The sequence below is a fragment of the Dermacentor albipictus genome, chromosome 6 (assembly GCF_038994185.2).
Source record: "Dermacentor albipictus isolate Rhodes 1998 colony chromosome 6, USDA_Dalb.pri_finalv2, whole genome shotgun sequence".
NCBI lineage: Eukaryota > Metazoa > Arthropoda > Arachnida > Ixodida > Ixodidae > Dermacentor > Dermacentor albipictus.
In genome coordinates this window covers 132,115,594-132,134,526 of record NC_091826.1, presented here as the reverse complement: position 1 = coordinate 132,134,526, position 18,933 = coordinate 132,115,594, and the positions used below count along the sequence as shown (strand labels likewise).

Here is an 18,933-nt window from a genome sequence, read left to right as displayed (position 1 = left end):
CCGGATCTGCGGTCACTACCTGACCTAAGTAAATCTATTCCCTTACCACTTCCAGTGCCTCGCTACCTATCGTAAACTGCTGTTCTCTTCTGAGACTGTTAAACATTACTTTAGTTTTCTGCAGATTAATTTTTAGACCCACCCTTTTGCTTTGCCTCTCCAGGTCAGTGAGCATGCCTTGCAATTTGTCCCCTGAGTTACTAAGCAAGGCAATGTCATCAGCAAATCTCAAGTTACTATGGTATTCTCCATTAATTCATATCCCCAATTCTTCCCAATCCAGGTCTTTGAATACCTCCTGTAAACACGCTGTGAATAGCATTGGAGAGATCGTATCTCCCTGCCTGACGCCTTTCTTTATTGGGATTTTGTGGCTTTCTTTATGGAGGGCTGCGGTTGCTGTGGAGCCGCTATTGATATCTTTCAGTATTTTTACATACGGCTCGTCTACACCCTGATTCCGTAATGCCTCCATGTCTGCTGAGGTTTCGACTGAATCAAACGCTTTCTTGTAATCAATGAAAGCTATATACAAGGGTTGCTTATATTCCGCACATTTCTCTATCACCTGATTGATAGTGTGAATATGGTCTATTGTTGAGTAGCCTTTACGGAATCCTGCCTGGTCCTTTGATTGACTGAAGTCTGAGGTGTTCCTGATTCTATTTGCGATTACCTTAGTAAATACCGTATTTACACGATTGTAAGTCGACCCCTTTTTTTAAATTTGAAAGTCTGAAGTTGGGGGGTCGACTTACAATCGAAACCAAAACATGGCCCCGCCAATAAAAGCGATACCAACGGGAGCTACAATGTAGTTACAATTTTATGTTTGCTCTATGGCCCTACCCGTATCTTTTCGCTATCCCGCGTGTTTGTTCGCTTTTCGGAAGGGTTTTTCAACATTTTCGAGAGTTTTACAGTGCATGCAACAATCATGGGGGAGGGGGTGTCGATAGTTGATGGAAGCGCGGCTGTTCCCATTTGCGGCGGCACCCTCAGAACGGCGGCGCTTGCGGGGAGTATCGGTAGCTCACGGAAGGCCAGACGCCGCTCGCGGGTTTCTCTTTGTCTGTTTAAAGGCTAGACGCGTTGCACTTGACTGCCGGCTGCGTGCTACTTCTATGCTTCCCCAGTAGTCATGAGTGCTCCAGGCCCACTAATCGTTCGGGACTCGTTCACAGCAGCGTTCAAGAGGGCTGCCATCCTTTACGCCGAAGAAACAAATCGCTGCGCAGCGGGCCGCAATTTCGATGTTTCCAAACGGGTGGTGCGAGAGTGGCGACTGCAGCGAAGCGAAATTTTCACCTGTGACGGCAAGTGAGAAATTTCCCACGTGCCGAAGTCTGGACGCTTTCCGGAGCTGTAGGCTGAGCTTGCGGCGTACGTCGCGGAAATGCGTGATCGGTCCCTGCCAGTGAAGTGCGACGTGGTGATGAAACAAGCCCGGACCTTCGCCTTAATTTTAAGGTTCTGCTCCGCCGTGAGTACAAAGAGTGGCTGGCGGCAGAAGACTGGGAAATTACGCCAACCGGACCTGTCAATAAAGCCTCCCTGACGGCTGCGTGTGGTTGGGTGCATTTGGCGTGGGCTGCTGTTCTGCAAAATGTTTGCCAAATTTGAAATTTCGCTGGACCACGACGCGCTGCGGGACCGCAGCAACGATGACGATGGCAGCACTAGTGAAGACGAGTAGTCCAGTGGCCATGTCAGCTACTAATAAAATTTCGTTATCGAATGCGCCCTCGGGTATGCTCTCTTTTTTTTTTTTTTTCCGGTCACGCGATATGGGGGGGGTCGACTTACATTCGAGTCGACTTACAATCGTGTAAATACGGTACTTTGTAGGCAACGGACAGTAAGCTGATCGGTCTATAATTTTTCAAGTCTTTGGCATCCCCTTTCTTATGGATCAGGATTATGTTAGCGTCCTTCCAAGATTCTGCTACGTTGAGGTCATGAGGCATTGCGTATACAGGGTGGCCAGTTTTTCTAGAATAATCTGCCCACCATCCTTCAACAAATCTGCTGTTACCTGATCCTCCCCAGCTGCCTTCCCCCTTTGCATAGTTCCCAAAGCTTTCTTTACTTCTTCCGGTGTTACTTGTGGGATTTCGAATTCCTCTAGACTGTTCTCTCTACCATTATCGTCGTGGGTGCCACTGGTACGGTATAAATCTCTTTAGAACTCCTCAGCCACTTGAACTATCTCATCCATATTAGTACTGATATTGCTGGCTTTGTTTCTTAACGCATACATCTGATTCTTGCCAATTCCTAGTTTCTTCTTCACTGCTTTTAGGCTTTCTCCGTTCCTGAGACCGTTGGTAACCCTCCGTTCCCCTTGGTTAACCAGAGTGTAACGTTGTCTGCGTATAGGGAGTGCGATAGGTTTCGTGTTCCTTTGAGCAGCTGTGCCATGGGTATGAGCAAGACATTGAAAAGTAGGGGTGAGAGTACCGATCCTTGTGGCATTCCCCTGCTTCCCAGCGTGAAAGTGAGTGAGTGAGTGACCCGAAGCCTATCTCTGCCGTCCTAGCGGATAGGAAGGCTTTGATGTAGGTGTGGGTTTGCTCGCCTATTCTTAGATTTGAAAGGACTTCCATGATAGCCTTGTGCTTGACTTTGTCGACTGCTTTGGTTAAATCCAAAGCCAGGATTGCTTTGGTCCATTTGCTGTGAATAGGGTTGATGACCTCCTCCGATAGTCTGTGCTTGAGGTCTTTCTTGTGTGGAGAGGTATCTAAAGCCCAACATTGTGCTGGGAAAGAGTTCGTGCTTGTCCATGTGTTCTTGCAGGCAATCTTGAATCGTGTGTTTTAGCAATTTGCCTCGGCATTACCTGAGAGATCTCAAATTTTGTATTTGTAGACTCTTCCCTGGCTTCGGTATGAAGGTTATCTTTTCATATTTCCACGCTGCCGGCTGCTTGCATTTTTCTCAGCATTGGTTAAACAGTTTTGTGATAGCGTTGATTGATTTCTCATCCAGATTTCTCACAGTTCGGTTTGTGATTCCGTTTGCTCCTGGGGCAGAGGATGTGCGAAGTTTGTGTAGCACCACCCTCGCCTCTGCCATCATTATTTCCTCGTCCATTCCTGGATTCCGAGGCCCTTTGTACTCTGGAAGCATTTCCTTGTGAGAGGTATCTAAACATCTGCTCCTGAGTTCGTCAAGGAGTTTGTCATTTTGAAGGGGGTGTTCGGGTATAATGCGACCGATGTTGTTCTTGTGGGCCGTCTTACAATTTTCAGGGTCTAGGAGGTACCTGAGTAGGTGCTACATGTCTTTTAGGCCCAGTTTTGCATTCATCTGGTCATTATAATTTTCTTAAGGTGTGCAGTGGAGTTTGGGCTTTCTAGGGCCTGTCTTTGCCTGCTTGAAGGCCCATCTATACAAGTAGTCTGACCACGTCTGCTTCCGCCAGGGATGGTGCGGAGGAATGGCAGGAGGCCCATCAGCTGGAGGCCCACTCGGACTGGGTGCGGGACGTGGCCTGGAGCCCCGCTGCGGGGCAGCCCAGCCGCATTGCCAGCTGTTCCCAGGACTGCCGCGTCATCATCTGGACCTGCAACTTCAACAGTGGCAGCTGGCAGCCTCTGTTACTAGGCACCTTCGATGACGTTGTCTGGCTCATCAGCTGGTCCCTCACGGGCTCAGTGCTGGCTGTGTCAGGAGGTGACAACAATGTGAGCGCTGTTCTGAAATTCTAATGGCAGTGAACTGCAGCTGTGCTCTTAGGGATTACGAGCAATGCTTTTATTAACTTATTCTTAGTTTTGATTGAATTTTATCCTGACTCTTGTGTTACAGCACCAAAACTAAATATGGCAGACCAGTTCTGCTGAATGCCACAAGGTAAAGGAAAGCGGCGAATTCTGCAGAGCTGATTTGCCATATTCAGACCCTAGCTGTGCTTCATGTTTTTAATTAATCTAGTGTCACTCTGCAATCTGCTAGCCTCCCGGTTAGATGGCAGAGCAGCTGTCCCGGAAAAGCCCCAATTTGGACCCCGCCAGATCAGGACCAATTTTTCTGTGAATATGACGCTTTCTTTCTGGCAAACCTCCGTGAGGTTCCTCTGCAGCTTTCTGCTGCTGTTGGGTGGAGTGCAGTATTTTTCTTTTATGGATCTAGAATTACCTGTGTAAGCTAATGATCTGAATGACACCGTCAACGCTCTTGATTCATCATCATCATCAGCCTATCTTTATGTCCATTGCAGGACAAAGGCCTTCCTTGGCAATCTCAAATTATCCTTGTCGTGCGCTATCTCTTTCCAAGTTATGCCTCCAAAATGTTTTAATTCATCACGCCACCTGATTATCTCCCATCCTTCACTGCACTTCCCTTCTATTGGCATGCATTCTGAAGCTCTATAATGGTCCACCGGTTATCTGCCCTATTTATTACATGGCCTGTCCACCTCCATTTTTTTCCTCTTAATACCCACTATAATACGGCCAACCCCGTGTACTCTCTAATCGACGCCGCTATCTTCTGGTGTCTAGTTTTCGTTTCATTGCTCTTTGCACGGTCATTAACTTGTTCTTGGGCTTCTTTGTTGCCCTCCAAGTTTCTGTTCAGTATGTTAGTGCCAGTAGAATGCAATGACTGTACAGTCGAACTTGGTTATATCGAGCTCTCAAAGAAACTTCTACCAATTTGATATAGGGCATAATTCAATATGAACCTGGTAAAGAATCAGGCATCATAAAAGCACATACCATTTATCAAAGCGCTGTATTGATGAAACTAGCTTGATTTCACATGAAATAGTCTTGTATATTTTTCTGCTTGGGCAATTTCACTGCCTGCAATGCATTTCACTGGCTGTGACGCACGCACTCTTTCACATTGTCTGAAGAGTCTGAGCAGCTGAGTCCGCAGCCTTCCACATTCGCGCGGCAGCACTAGACTATATGAGTGCACGAATCCCCTCGGATGATGTCAGCAAAGGATCGTCATTGTTTTCCTCATTACGCCCACTATCACTTGTACCCGGTACGATGTCGGCAATGTAGTCTTCATTTTCGGGCTCTCCTGTGGTCACGATACCATCATGCACACTGATAAACTCGTCGACCACTGATCCGTCAACAGCTTCCGGAAATTCTGATAGCTCACTCCAAGCTTCGGCGACAGCAGCAATGGCTTCGTTGCACTTATCAGAATTTGCCGTCACCACCAGGCACGCGGAAGCTGGCACGTCTGAAGCGATTCCAGATTAATTACTTGCACAAGGATGCCTCGACGTCTCCGTGCCTATGCATCGGGTGCCACGGGCGCCGGGTCGTGAGTTTGCTTTACCCTTAATCTTCCCCTTATTTTTCAAGATTGGGCTAATTGCTCCTCGGAATCTTGCATGCTGCGGCAACATCCGACTTCTCATCGCATTTGACTCGATTCACGATTTCAAGCTTCACAGCGAAAGGCAAATTTTGACCTTTCGCCCTAGCCGTTACGGCAGCACTGCAGAAAAAGGCCCACAAGGCGTAAACGCTATGAACAAAAAAAGCAGCGAGACCACTCGCACTTCCACCATCTTGCACGAGTGCACAAGAGCCTGTGATTGGCTGTCTGAGCAAGCGCTGCGAGTAGGCTTGGGTCATTTTTTGCAGGGTGGTGTCGACGGCTCGCACGACACCGCACAGTCACGGTAGGCAGAGCAAGCGGATGGAACCGCGCCGCCAAGTTTTTCCGGCGTCACGAGGGAAAGCCAACTTCTGGGGGTACTCTTGTGCCGCTTCAGATTCGATACAGTATCGGGAGTCGCTGTTATTTTTGTTCCATGTAAGCGTAATTTTTGCTATAGGTATATACTCACTGTAACTATACCGTGTTCAGAAATTGTTCGATGTACAGGATAATTCGATATAAACGGGTTCAATCTAGTCAGGTTCGACTGTATTCTTTTCTTTTCAAGGATAGTGCTAAGCTGCAGGTCATGATTTTGTAATGCCTACCATATACACTCCTATTAATCTTTATTATTCTGTAAATTTCTCTCTCAGGATCCGGGTAACTAACCTGCAACTAATTGGCCTAGATATATGCACTCCTTCACTGATTCTAGAGACTGACTGCCAATTGTGAATTCTGGTTCTCTTGTTAGGTGATTCAACATTACCTTAGTCTTCTGTATTTGCAAATTCTGGTTCCTTCGCCAGGCTATTGAACATTATCTTTGTCTTCTGCATGCTAACCTTCAACCCCACTCTTGCACTTTCTCAGTTAAGGTCCTCAATCATTTGTTGCAAACCATCCCAGTGTTGCTGAACAGAACAGTGCCACTCACAAACCAAAGGCTGCTGAGATATTCACCGTTGATCTTCACTTCTATGCTTTCCCAGTCTAGTACCTTGAATGCTTCTTCTAGGCACGCAGTGAATAGAATTGGAGAAATTGCGTTTCCTTGCCTGACTCCTTTCTTAATAGGTAATTTTCTACGTTTCTTGTGGAAACCTAGAGTAGCTGTGGAATCTTTGTACATATATCCGCAGATATTCTCGTTTGCATCCTGTTCTCCTGGATTATGCAATGCCTCCATGACTGCTGGTATCTCTACTGAATCAGGTGCCTTCTCGTAATCTACAAAAGCCATATAGAGGGGATGGTTGTACTTCGCAGATTTCTCAAATACATGATTTATAATGTGGATGTTATCCATTGTAGAATACGCCTTCCAGAAGCCAGCCTCTTCTCTTGGTTGATTAAAGTCAAGTGTTGCCCTCTTTCTATTCTAAATTGCCTTGGTGAATGTCTTGTACAATACTGGAAGCAAGCCAGTGGGCCTATAATTCTCAAATTCTTTAACATCTCTCTTCTTGTGAATTGGTATAATTTTGGCATTTTTCCAGCTCTCTGGTACACTTGAAGACATGAGACATTGTGTGTAAAGGGCTAAAAGCGTTTCAAGGATAATATCTCCTTCATCGTCGATTAAATTGGCTGTTAATAATGCAAAAGCATCAAACGCTTAATTGAGCTACAAAGCCAGCGTCTATAGCAATGCAGCGACACATAAATTGATTCCCTTAGGCTGCGACCTCATGTCATGTGTGCGCCTTGACCAAGCACAGCGGGCGAAAGGGAACACCTGCTGTCACCACACTGCATCAGGTGAGGGGAGAGGGCATGTCCCCCTCATCTGTGTTATCCGCCCAAGCTTTTGCCTGCATTATAACTTTGTCTCAGTAATCGCTTAAAAAAAATGAATGCATAAAAAAATTAATTTGAAAGGTTAAAACGTTGGCGAGAGTGAACCTACGACCCCTCACTCGAAAGCCAAGTGTCTTACCCACTGGGCTAAACCAGCGTTGCCTAGGTATAAGGCCTGTGCGCTCTGCTTTATGACATCATGCTACACGGACCGAAATTTACATTACCAAGCCCGGCGTGACCAAAGTGGTCAAGTCAAAATCACCACGGCTTACTCGGGAGCACCCCATTAGATTCTACAGTAAAACCTTGTTAATTCGAAGTCATCGGGACCGCGAAAAATCTTCAAATTAAGTGGGCAACCCAAGGTAACTTTTCTATACAAACGACGTGGGGAGGGTACCTTTAATAGTACAAATGTGAAAATGTGAATAGCACCCACCATTCGCCATAAAAACATGTAAACTCACAAAAGAGAAATGAAGTAAGGTGTATTTTACAGGTACGCCCATGCAATACACCTCTCCTTTACTTGGCAAACAAAGAATCATGTCAAATGGACTTGCTTAGGAAAAAAGCACAGGAAGAACACTGCCAAGAACAAGTAAAGAAGCGAAAGTGTAAAATAAAGATTACTTTAATGGAATAGAACTTAAAAAAACAGCAGTTGTCAAGAAAGGCACGCAGACCATGCCGAGTTGTGTTACTCCGCCAGATAATCACAGAAGCAAACAAAGTCATTGTCTGCTGTTCTTGAGCTTTTTTCATCGGCGTAAGCAATGAGGTGTGCAACAGACATAGACAAAATGTATGAAGTCTGAGCATTTCACTCTTGAAAAGTCTGTGGTGCAGTTCATTTAAGTGATGAACCCGTTTTTACTAATGAAACCTCACTGCCAACTAAAGTGAAACTTCACAACAAATAGTTGTAGCGAAGCAAGCATGTTATTTCAGTTCAATAAAGAATTATGCATTCGCCATTCCACTATAATAGGCAAGGGAAAAGGTATAAAATTACGCGCTAATAATTTTATTTTTGTAGTTACCGCTTTATTTGGGTAACAGAAAAAGTTTGAAGTACGAATTATTTGCAGACTCGCGGAGGAACACTGGCTGGCGGTTATGAGGGCGTGGGCGGGGCTTCATTGCAGACTTAAGTTGTATCGGGCTATAGTAGCGTTTTTTTTTAATTAGCTCTAGAAGAATTATGCAGAAAGGTACATTTGCAGAAAAATCACACTTCTTTTGGATCCCTCGTTTACTGCTCTAAAAAGTTGAGCCACAACCGACTGGTATTATTATTTGGGAAGTTGCGTAACAGTACGTGGCTGACAGTCATATACACCTGCGTATGGCGCAAGAAGTTGCGATTCTAGACATACTGCGCCCACTGCGGAAGGTTAAAAGAATACCTACATAAGCACAGAAAACAAGTGGCTGTGTTAGGCGCCTCGAATGATAACTGTAGAAGCATCATTAAGAATTGTCCTTCACTTCCGGCGGCGTATTCTCTACTTCCTTTCTAAATAAAAAGATGTTGATCCCTGAATATTTTTATAAACAACGGTTAAATTTGTTAATTTTCGCTTTTCCTTCCTGTTTGGCTGTTGCCTTGGCTCTCTTCCTTAGTAGATCATTTCATTTCTCACCTTGCGACTCTTGTTGCCAGTTGGCAACTTCGCACGAAAAGAACTGTTGACGCAGGCAACGTATCAAAGCCAAACTGCGGCTCTTGCTGCTCGACTTGTGCAGAACGGCGCTTTGTGCGGTGTCCAAAATGTCAGTCGTTCTTGCATGTCCATAGGGCCAATGGAAGTGCTGCAAAACTGTTCAAATAGTCAAGCAAGTCTGAATTGTTGTTTGGCGACTGTATACCATATTTACTCATGTAAGGTCTGCATTCTTTATCCAAATGTCTTACTGGGTGCACGTAGCAGGCTTGTATAAGCACTGAGGCCTCGAACTGCACTCGGAGAGTGCTGTGCAAAACAGTGCTGACAGTTGACTGTGAATACATTTACAGTGTGACCTTTCCGATTTTTCGGGCACTGACAGTGCCACAAATGTGTCAGAAAACTAAAAATTGTGGCAGTAAAATTGATTTTCTTTTCCTTTATAGTGGCACCACAACAGAAAATTTGTGTACGGACTTTTTCTCAGTATGGTGTTTTATTAAATTAAAATATGCTTGATATTGCATGATGGCTAATGGCACGGGTGCATTTCAGATTCACCCATCGCATAGCTTGACATGCGTTATAGGTTGTTGAGAAGTGCAGCTACTGCACAAGCAGCTTTTATGCCATAACACTGTCAGCTTAAGCTTTGGTGCACAAAATCAGTTAGACTTTATGCCTACACAGCGAGCTTATACTGTGCCTGTTCATTATGTGCACACACGAACTTGGTAGGCATTCACAGTATTTGCTTAACCAAAACTGCGCTTTATACATGTGACCATTAGTCTAGCCCGTGCATGTGATCTCACGCACGATCACATTGATGCAGTCTACTGGTACAAACACTTAAAAGGGCACTAAAGGCAAATACTAAGTCGACGTTGACTGTTTAACTACCATTGCAGAAACCTTGCAACGCTTGTTTCATGCCAAGAAAAGACTTAGTTTACGAAAAAATTGCACCTGAAGGGTCCGAATGCCTTTTTCGAAATTCAAATCTCCTGCCACCCAACCGGGGGAGTGGTGACATTGCATACACCATTACCACCCTTTGCTGCCTTCGGTGACTAAAACCCCACCCGACAGAAGGCGCTATCGAGCCAAGACAGAGCAGTGGATTCACCGCTGTAGCTACTTTTTGGTCAAGTGGTGTAGACCATTCAGGCATCCCGCGACATCATATGGAAGTTGAATTCTGTGCTACTTGTAGTTTGTGCGAGTTTCACGAGCCAGCAAAACCAGTGCAGCACTGTGCGATAACGAAACTAGTGAAACACTAAAGTGTGGGCGGCGCGGAGTCGAGCGAAAATGAAACCTTTCAACCGCCCACGTCGTCATCAAGGGTAATTTCAATAAGTTCTTTCTTCTAAAAAATAAAATGGAACTGGACAAGTAGCATTTTATTTCGTCTTTTAATACAATGCAAGGATGTTTTTTGCAACGAATGGTTGAGTACTAGCGACAAAATTTTACTGAGGAGTGCTTTCGTCATTGGGCAAGTGCTTGAATGTCCCGGGGGAGTCCCTAGCCATGCCCCGCATTCACCTCAATTTCTCTATTATTAAAGCTCTGTTCGCGAGAATATTGACACCTTTGAGATTCTCGAGCACTAATCTATCACTTTAGCTTGACTTCATATTTGCCTTTAGTGTCCCTTTAAGGGCAGACTACCTGCAATGGCTGACAGCCCACCACGCCAATTAGCTAGGCCTAACCAGCGCTGCCTCACTGAAATCGGTGACCAAAGTTGCGGCAGAGCCTTTGGTTGCAGTTTGGCGCCACTTGCAGAATATAGTAATGATGGTAATGCCATTGTTGGCAGGACAACTATAGCCATCTGGTAGCAGCTTGCGAAATTAACAAGCACACAAGCAGACGCATGACGCTTACTTTTGAAACTTCCTTTTTTCAAAATTTTTACGCTATTTGGTACTGCCAAAGAAACCTTGGCAATGCTGTATGGCGGAAAATTGTCTAGTTTTCTCATTAGCAGCCTTTGTATGCACCTTAGCTGGTGACACATTGAGCGGTTGCTTAGCAGTATGCTGCTTTGAGATTTCTCAACAACATACTGATCAGCACTCATCAGCCTAAAAGAACTCCTAGCTGTGCTAGTTGGTAGCTCATTCTAATAAAAGCTGAATAAGAGTGCAGACTCATTTGTGCTGTTAAGAGAGGCTTTCTACACATCAAAGACAAATCACGTATTGCCACTAGCTGAGCACACAAAATAACTTCTTTTGAATGGATTTTCATAATGAAATGGGGGTGTTATTAATTTCAGTATGATCTGAATTGAAGGCGCTAAAAAGACGATGGACAAAGAAGGAATACACACACGGCGCCACTTCCGACAAACACTTCCTGCAAAAGAGCGGCGCCTGCATAGGGTCGTGTTTAGCTCCGATCCTGAGTGACTTACTTTTAGCTCGTGCTGGCAGAACCATTTCTAGCAATCTCGAGGGTAGTGGCATAGTCAAAGTTTTTAGGTTCGTTGACAACTTCCTAATTTTGGTAGATAAAAATTGCAGTGACGCCGACTTGGTCGTTAGTCAAACATTGGCAACCTTCAGACAGATTTATCTCCCATTGAAGTGACCCACGAACTTTCGGTGGGTTCCTCCATCAGGTTTTTAGATCTTAGATTGTTTTTAGCAAGTAACCATGTCTGTTGGCAGTATGAACCTCGGACTAGTAAACCTCTGCGACTTTTTAGTTCCTCTCACTCTAAGCTAGTAAAACACAGCATTGCTAACATGTGCCTGCTGAATGTTTTTAAGAAGTCCTGCCCACATCGAGCTGTGGCAAGTTTTCTTAAGCAAATTGACCGACTGGAAGAGGCAGGCTACCCACTACCTGTTTTAGTGTCTGTAGCAAAAACAATCCTGAAGAAGCCGCGAACTCGCCGACCGGACCAGGGGTCACCCTGCGAAAAAGAAAAGGTAGCTGTCATACCCTATATACACCGCATGTCGCATAATTTGAAAAAGATTGCAAAGCGAGCTAACGTAAATATCGTGTTTTCGGCCCCGTGCAAGCTCTCTAAGCTCTGTAGAATGACCAACCCTTTTTCCCGCAAGGCACCGGCCTGTGCTACTAAACACGATAACAAATACGTAAATTGTCAGGCAGGAGTTGCTTATGAGATTCCTTTAGATTGTGGTAGAAAGCACACGGGCCAAACAGACCAGTGCCTGAATGACAGGCTGAGGCAACACAATAACAGTCAACAATGGGAGGGAGGGCCACTTGGCAATTCATTGTAGAAATTGCAAATGTAAGCCAGACTTCCACACCTGCGCTGTGGTTGCCAAAAGACATGACAAGTGGGTTCGATTAATAATTGAGGCCAAAAGAATCATTGAAGCAGGTGATAACTGCATAAGTGTCGCATCCATATCACTATCATGTAAAGAACTGCTTTACTTGAACGTGAATGCGCACTGAGAAACTGTGATCACGCTCCTAGTATAAATCAGTGGCGTTTTTTCCTGATTAAACATTGTTGGAAGTGGCGCCCTGTGTGTGTGTGTTCTTTCTTTGTCCATTGTCTTTTTAGTGCCTTCACTTCAGATCTTGCTTAACCAACACGCCCATCTATCCATCCTAATGTAATTTCAGTAAGGCTAACTTATGCAACAACTATTTCTGTTGCCATCTTGCAATGAAAGTGGTGATGACGCTGGCTTTTGCCAGTGTCATGAATAAAGTTAGGATTTTGCATCCGCTTGTAATGCAATTTACAGACCCATTTTCTTGGAAAAAAAGGTTGAGAGGATATTGTTGCATAATAGTTGCACTTGTGGACACGCCCTTGTGCACTCCCTTTGCAGCAATAACAATAATGGGGGAAAGAAGGTGGTCATTATAATTGGGTTAATTTATGTAATCGCTCTAAGTGAGCTGCCATATACGCTTAAAAGGCAATGCATTGTCCCATAGTGCTGTCAAGGCCACAGGGATCAGTGTTGCAGTCACCATTGGGGTCGGATGTGTGTGGGCTGACCATTTGAATTGTCCAGCGAAGGCCAATTTTAGTATTGAAATGCATGGGTGCCAGCTGGGACCTGCAGGCTGCATTGAATTAACGAAAAATATTGGCTTATCTATGGTCGAGTTACACTTGCACTTCGGTATAAAGAAACATGGATCAACAAATTATTAGATATAACAAAGTAAATATGGAATGTGTCTTGCCATTATTCAGTGTATGATCAATATGTTTACAATGAGCATTACAAGTGTCCAATGTGACTTCATTGTAAGGGGGTTCAATCGCAGTGAAAGTCTAGTGTAGTCTGTATTGTGTAAAGCTTGTCTTACTTGACCCATTGCTGCATGTTCACAGTGCAAGAGTGGTGGCTAGAGGTGTTGATTCTTTGCAGGTGACCTTGTGGAAGGAGTCTCGAGATGGAAGCTGGGCATGCATCAGTGACACGGGCCACGAGGATGACCGCGCCAGCGAGTACTCAGACAAGAACAACGGCTAAGGACCTGGTTTGGCCACACAGGCTTGGCTACAAATGTGGAAGCCGATCAATGCACCAGACGTCCAGCCCCCGAAGGTGCACAGCGTACAAACCTGCTATGTTCAAGTATACTCTCTAGCGAATTGATTAGGCATGCACAAGATGGGGCTTACACAACCAAGGGGCTACATTCAAATCTCGATATAACGAATCACGCGGGACCGCTAAAAATCTTTCGTTATATTGAAATATTGTTGTAATGAAAAGCTTGCGGTCATAAGCCAGTGGACAAACCTAGGAATGAAAATGACGTACCTTGGCAGTAGACGTGCAGACAAGCATACTCTCAAATAAAATATTTCACTCACTTCAAAGCTGCTTTATTTCAAGAAATCAGTGATTTTCTTCTGGCACGTGCAGCATGCACGGCCGATTAGGAATGCGTCAACATCTTCCACTTTACACAATACCTCATCGGGTACATCAGTGAACCGAGCGATAAAAGTGCGAACTTTGTTCCTGCGCACTAAAACATCAATGTTCGACACGATCTCATCTTCTGTGCTTGGTGACCCACCGACGTCTTCCTTCAGGTCATCATCATCACTGGAGCCGTCGTGAACGCAGTTAACAATCTCTTTGGTTGTCAGGCCCACCACCGTTAGCAGTGCGCTGTTGCTTTCCACTAGCCGTCGAAGGAAGAGGCGGCGGGCAGCAGTTCTGCAACGTCGGTCCACAGGTCTTCTGGGTTGTTGTTGGTCACCTCCAGGTCATCATCAAGCTGCACAGGTGCTTTGACAAGCCCTGCTTTTCACCAGCAGTTGCTAATGGTGGACGCCTTCAAGTTCCACCAAGCTCCTGTGAGAATTTCCGCTGTGCTGACGAATACTGATTGCAGTTCAATGCTTTAGGCGGAGGTTGATAATCAACTGCTGCACAAAGCACTTACAAAATTCTGCTTTCACACTCTTCATAATGCCCTTGTCTAGGCGTTGCAGCAAGGACATGTTGTTTGGCGGCAAAAACTCCAAGCGAACGTGCGTCAAGCGAACATTCACGATGTGAACAGAGCAGTGTGACAACCAGTAGAATTCATCTGTCATACCACCTCATTTGATTGTCGAGTTTGATGAGCGACTCAAAAAAGAGTTTTCTAGTCATCCAGGCTCATTTGTTGGCGCGATAGTCGTACGATAACGACATGACGTTTTTCATGCTGCGAGGCTTCGCATACTTGCCGATGACGAGCGGTTTAATTTTCCTCGTGCCTGTTGCATTGCAGCAGAGCAGGACTGTCACGCGAAGATGCGACTCCTTCCCTCCTTTGCACTGCTTCCCTTTGAAGTGCATAGTCTGGTCTGGCAGGAGCTGATAAAAACATGCAGTCTCATCCGCACTGAAAATATCGTCTTCAGAGTACGATTCAGCCACCTCTAGAAAACAGTCATTGCGCCAGGAATCCGTGCCTTCTCTGCCAGCAGCCTTTTCCTCAGCCGAGACTGCCTGCCAAGTTATTCCATTTCTTTGGCAGAAACGAAAAAGCCAACCCGCACTAGTGTCGAACCTAGTTATTTCAAGTGCATCGGCAAATTCGCAGGCTTTTTCTTAGAGCATTGGGCCAGACACAGGAACGTTTTGCAGTCTCGCATCTTTGAACCGCTTGAGAACAGTTTGGTCCACATTTTGAAAGTTTCCCACTCGCAGCTGTTTTCTCGTAGGACCGAGTTGAGATTCTCGGTGAAGCTTGACAGTCTTGTCTCGGTCTTTCAATATTTCCATTCATGTTCCATTAAAGGAGAAAGATTAGGGTAGCCATGGCAGCTGTCTCGGTTCTTTGCGTTTTGTGCCCTAATACCCAGGACTCGTGCTGTGGCTGCAGGCATCATCTGCAGGTTCGTGAGGCGGAAGCACTCTCCGCTTGCTTTAGCTCTGACCTTGCCCTTCAACACGACGGCCTAAAATTCACAAGGCGAGGATGCCCCCGGACGTGAACGACACAACCTGCCGGCCTAGCCCTCAGAGCAGCCAATGTTCTGCCTATCGATGTGAAAAACAACTGCAATGACAACTGCGAAGCTTGCAAGGCTGAGACAATAAATTTCTTCAGTGGCATAGAATGCGGACTTTCCTCGCCACCATAATGATGACTGCTCCATAGCTCGCAAGGGTAGGATAGCAAGCCCCCTCTGAAAGCTGATTATGCAGGCCTAGCCCTTGAAACCACCAGCTGTGTGCCCGCCTATATTCTGCACATTCATCATGATCGGCACTCCAAAGTTTACAAGGCTGGAACGCTGAGGTCTTCCCATCTGAAATTTGGAAGCTTTGCCCTTCAAGCAGCCAGCACTGTCACAGCAGTATTAAAGATTAGAGGAACCGCGAGGATCAGTGATGTTTACAAATAATTATGTAGCATCCTTGTCTGTGGTCTTGCAAGTGCCCTGGAGACAGAAAAGACTGAAATCGGAACATTCAGCAGCTGAGAGTTATGGGAATGTTCTTGCACACTGACATCAAAGAGGTCACGAAGAGAAGTGATAGAATACTTTCATCTATGTATTTCACTAATACTTGGTAAATTCTATGTAGTTTGCTTACATCTGCAATTCATGCGACAGGAGTTGAACAAACTAGACCACCAGATTCGTAACCCTATTAATCTGGATCAACAAGAGTGATGTAGAGGCTTGTGACTACGTTGAATTGGACATCTGTTGCTGTAAAGCGAAGCTTGAGGGCTGATTGACCAAATTAGACATGAAACCATTGTACACATCCGCTGTGCCATCAGGCACTTTAATAAGTAGGCCATAGAGCTGGGTTTATTCACATGACGAGAAGATGCCCATTGATAGTGGTGAAGCTAAGTAACTCAGTCTAAAGAATGCTGCAAAAATTAACATTACTTGAGTAGTGATATTCTCACAGCAAACAGATGCATTGCAGAAGTGACAGTCATAGCTCCAAAACCACATAAACTCACAGAGGCGAATCTGAATAATTGTGCCACAAAAGCCATTCTGTTCTCTCTCAGTAAGCCTGCTGTGCTGTGTCGGTCAATGTGTGCTGTCTCTGCCCTGAAGACGGCCACAGCTTTCCTTTAACTGAGACTGATAATCGATGTGTCACCACTGTAAGGAAATGTTAAACATGTGTCATAAAGACAAAAATGCAAAACTAAGGGAGGAGGGTAATGAAGCTTGCAGAAAAACGAGACAAGAATTGTTTGAGATGAGGTGTGGCAGTCAGGATCAGCCACCAGAACCAGAACAATAAGTCAAAGGAGAGTGCACTTTCCTGTGTGATCAAACAGACAGCCATCATACTGAAGCCACCAAGAAGAGCGCAAGGACGAAGCGAAGGCACTTGGCAGCTTGGAAAGACAAAATCACATGCTCGAATGCAGAAGCATTGCGGGAAACAATTCAAGCTCCCGAATGCAAGAAAAGAGTGAGAATTATACTTTGTGTTAAAAAACATGATTTCCTTTCAAACACAAAGTTAAAATAACACTGCCCAACCACACAATACAGAAAACATCATAAACAGCTCCAAAATTGCATAGCGGCAAACTCAACCTTAAAGCCTGAAATAGGTGAAACAAAATTTTTTCCTTGTGAGCAGATCAGGATGTCTGGCTTGGATAAGCTGAATATGTGCGGTGTTAGCTTGGCAGAAAGATTATTAACAGAAAGGCTATTGATTAGTTAAACTTCTATAGTGGTGACCGAAATAGGAGTTTGCCAATGGGAAAGGAAAGAACATTTGTGTGCAGTAGTGTGAGAGCTGGGCAGAAGTGAGCAGAAGTGCAATGTGTAAATGGGGTCTATTTTGAGCAGAAGTACCGAGATATAAATTGCACTGGTATTGCACTGAGTCAGGTCATATTGAAAGGAAGCAACAGCCTGCCCTTTTATTTGCATAGATTTTGCCATACAATTTGCCAACACTTGCATGGCTGTCGCACTACTGCATACCTTGGCAAAGCCAGATGCTGCACAGTCTGTTTTTAGGTGGTGGATAGAGAAACGCTGCATGTGATAAACGTGTATATAAGGCAGCCATTTATGTCTATCCACCAGCAGGCATATCTGTATTTTACAACTGTGCTCAAGTTTATTGTTGACAGATACCATATGTTGTGCACAATGTAAAGTATGTCCTTGCATTCATGGTGGACGGCAACAATATTTTTCAGATCTGCATCGTCCTCCCACTCTAGGTCTTTGTCGAGAAAAGGAATGCCTACTGCTTGACTGCCCATGACAGAGTCGATACTGCTTCAAGCAAGAACATTTATTGTGCAAGCCAATATTTGCACAAAGAAAATGTTACTTAGCTCCTTCAGATTTTTCAAATAAAGTACTTTACCAACAAAACTATGCCCAGGGGCTATCCCCCTTCCACTTTTCTTTGGCATTTACAACACTTCCTCGGACCGTAAATTCAAAGCACCCAATACATTTTAGGCCGAACGTCTGCAAAGTTCCAATTGAAGAGGTACTGACATGATACATCTTCAATTATTCATTCTTTTTTTTCCCATTAAATTAAGGCTCTAGAGCTCTAAATAAATAGTAACAAGCGTTAGGGCGGTGAGATTTAGTATAATATCTTTACTAGAGCCGATTTTGGTGTTGTTTTCTAGGAGGATAGTGTGTCATGATATCACAACACGGTATTTGGTCACGTGAGAGAAGGACATTGCAATGTTTTGACCCGCTCTCGAGGCCTCCGTCTAACTCGGTCAACTCGTGTGCTGCTACTCGTGAAGGCCAATGTAGCAGCATGACGGATGACCGAATGAGCTAGAGTGAGTGTCGTAACATCGCGATGTCCTGCTCCCACATGACCTTATACTGTGTTGTGACATCAGGGCACAGTATCCTCCTGGGAAACCAAAGTGGCTGTAAAAAAGTGACTATATCAAATTATTTATGGCGTTTTGAGGCTTCACCCCTCTAAAAACGGGGCAAAGTCAAAGTAGCAGCCACAACGCTGTCTGTCATCTTCTCTCCACCCATTTTTCAGCACTGTTCGATTCCCTTGTAAACGTGCACTAAACAGCTCAATTGACCACACTCGTGCAGTATATGCTACTAAGCACCTTTTTTAACCCCTTCCATGCCGCACCATTACCCGATGGAGGCGAAATGCAAAAGCACCCATGTACTGTGCATTTGGTGCACGTTAAAGAAACCCAGGTGGTCAGAATTAATGCGGAGTCTTCCACTACAGCGTGCCTCATAATCATATTGTGGTTTTGGCATGTAAAACCCCAGCATTTTTTTCATTCTGACCAAAAGTGGCCAAAAGATTTTTAAAACCCCAATTGGCAACGTGCTTTGCCTTCTCAGAAAGAATCGATTTGCTCCTGCTTACGCTGTCCCATGGATGTTGTGTTGCCATCGATCAAGAGCCTGACTAAGCACTGAGACAAATCTTGGCTTGTCCGTGGTATTGCTAACGCATGGAAAGCTTATGAGCTGAGCTTGTCTTTGGCCGTTTTTACCAAAAAGCCACGGACGAACCCAGCTCGTCAAAGGCGTGGAACACCCCACACAAAGTTTTCAAGTATTTGATTTCAGTATCAAGTAGGGGAACACAAGCTGCACACCTGGTAA

General features: G+C 45.0%; 1 protein-coding gene across 5 annotated transcripts in view; it reads left to right on the top strand.

The window, feature by feature from the left end:
* The window catches only part of LOC139061372 (protein SEC13 homolog), a 71,129-nt gene extending 53,441 nt beyond the window's left edge, over positions 1-17,688 (top strand). For 3 of the 5 annotated variants that reach the window (XM_070541340.1, XM_070541341.1, XM_070541339.1), the window contains 2 exons: positions 3,428-3,689; positions 13,226-13,676. In XM_070541340.1, the coding sequence (XP_070397441.1) occupies positions 3,428-3,689; positions 13,226-13,330 (367 nt within the window). In that variant the 3' untranslated portion in view covers positions 13,331-13,676. Of the gene's footprint in view, positions 1-3,427; positions 3,690-13,225; positions 13,677-17,507 lie in introns of those variants that run through there. The other 2 variants (XR_011515406.1, XR_011515405.1) reach the window with 2 other exon arrangements.
* The last annotated feature ends 1,245 nt before the right edge of the window (positions 17,689-18,933 follow it).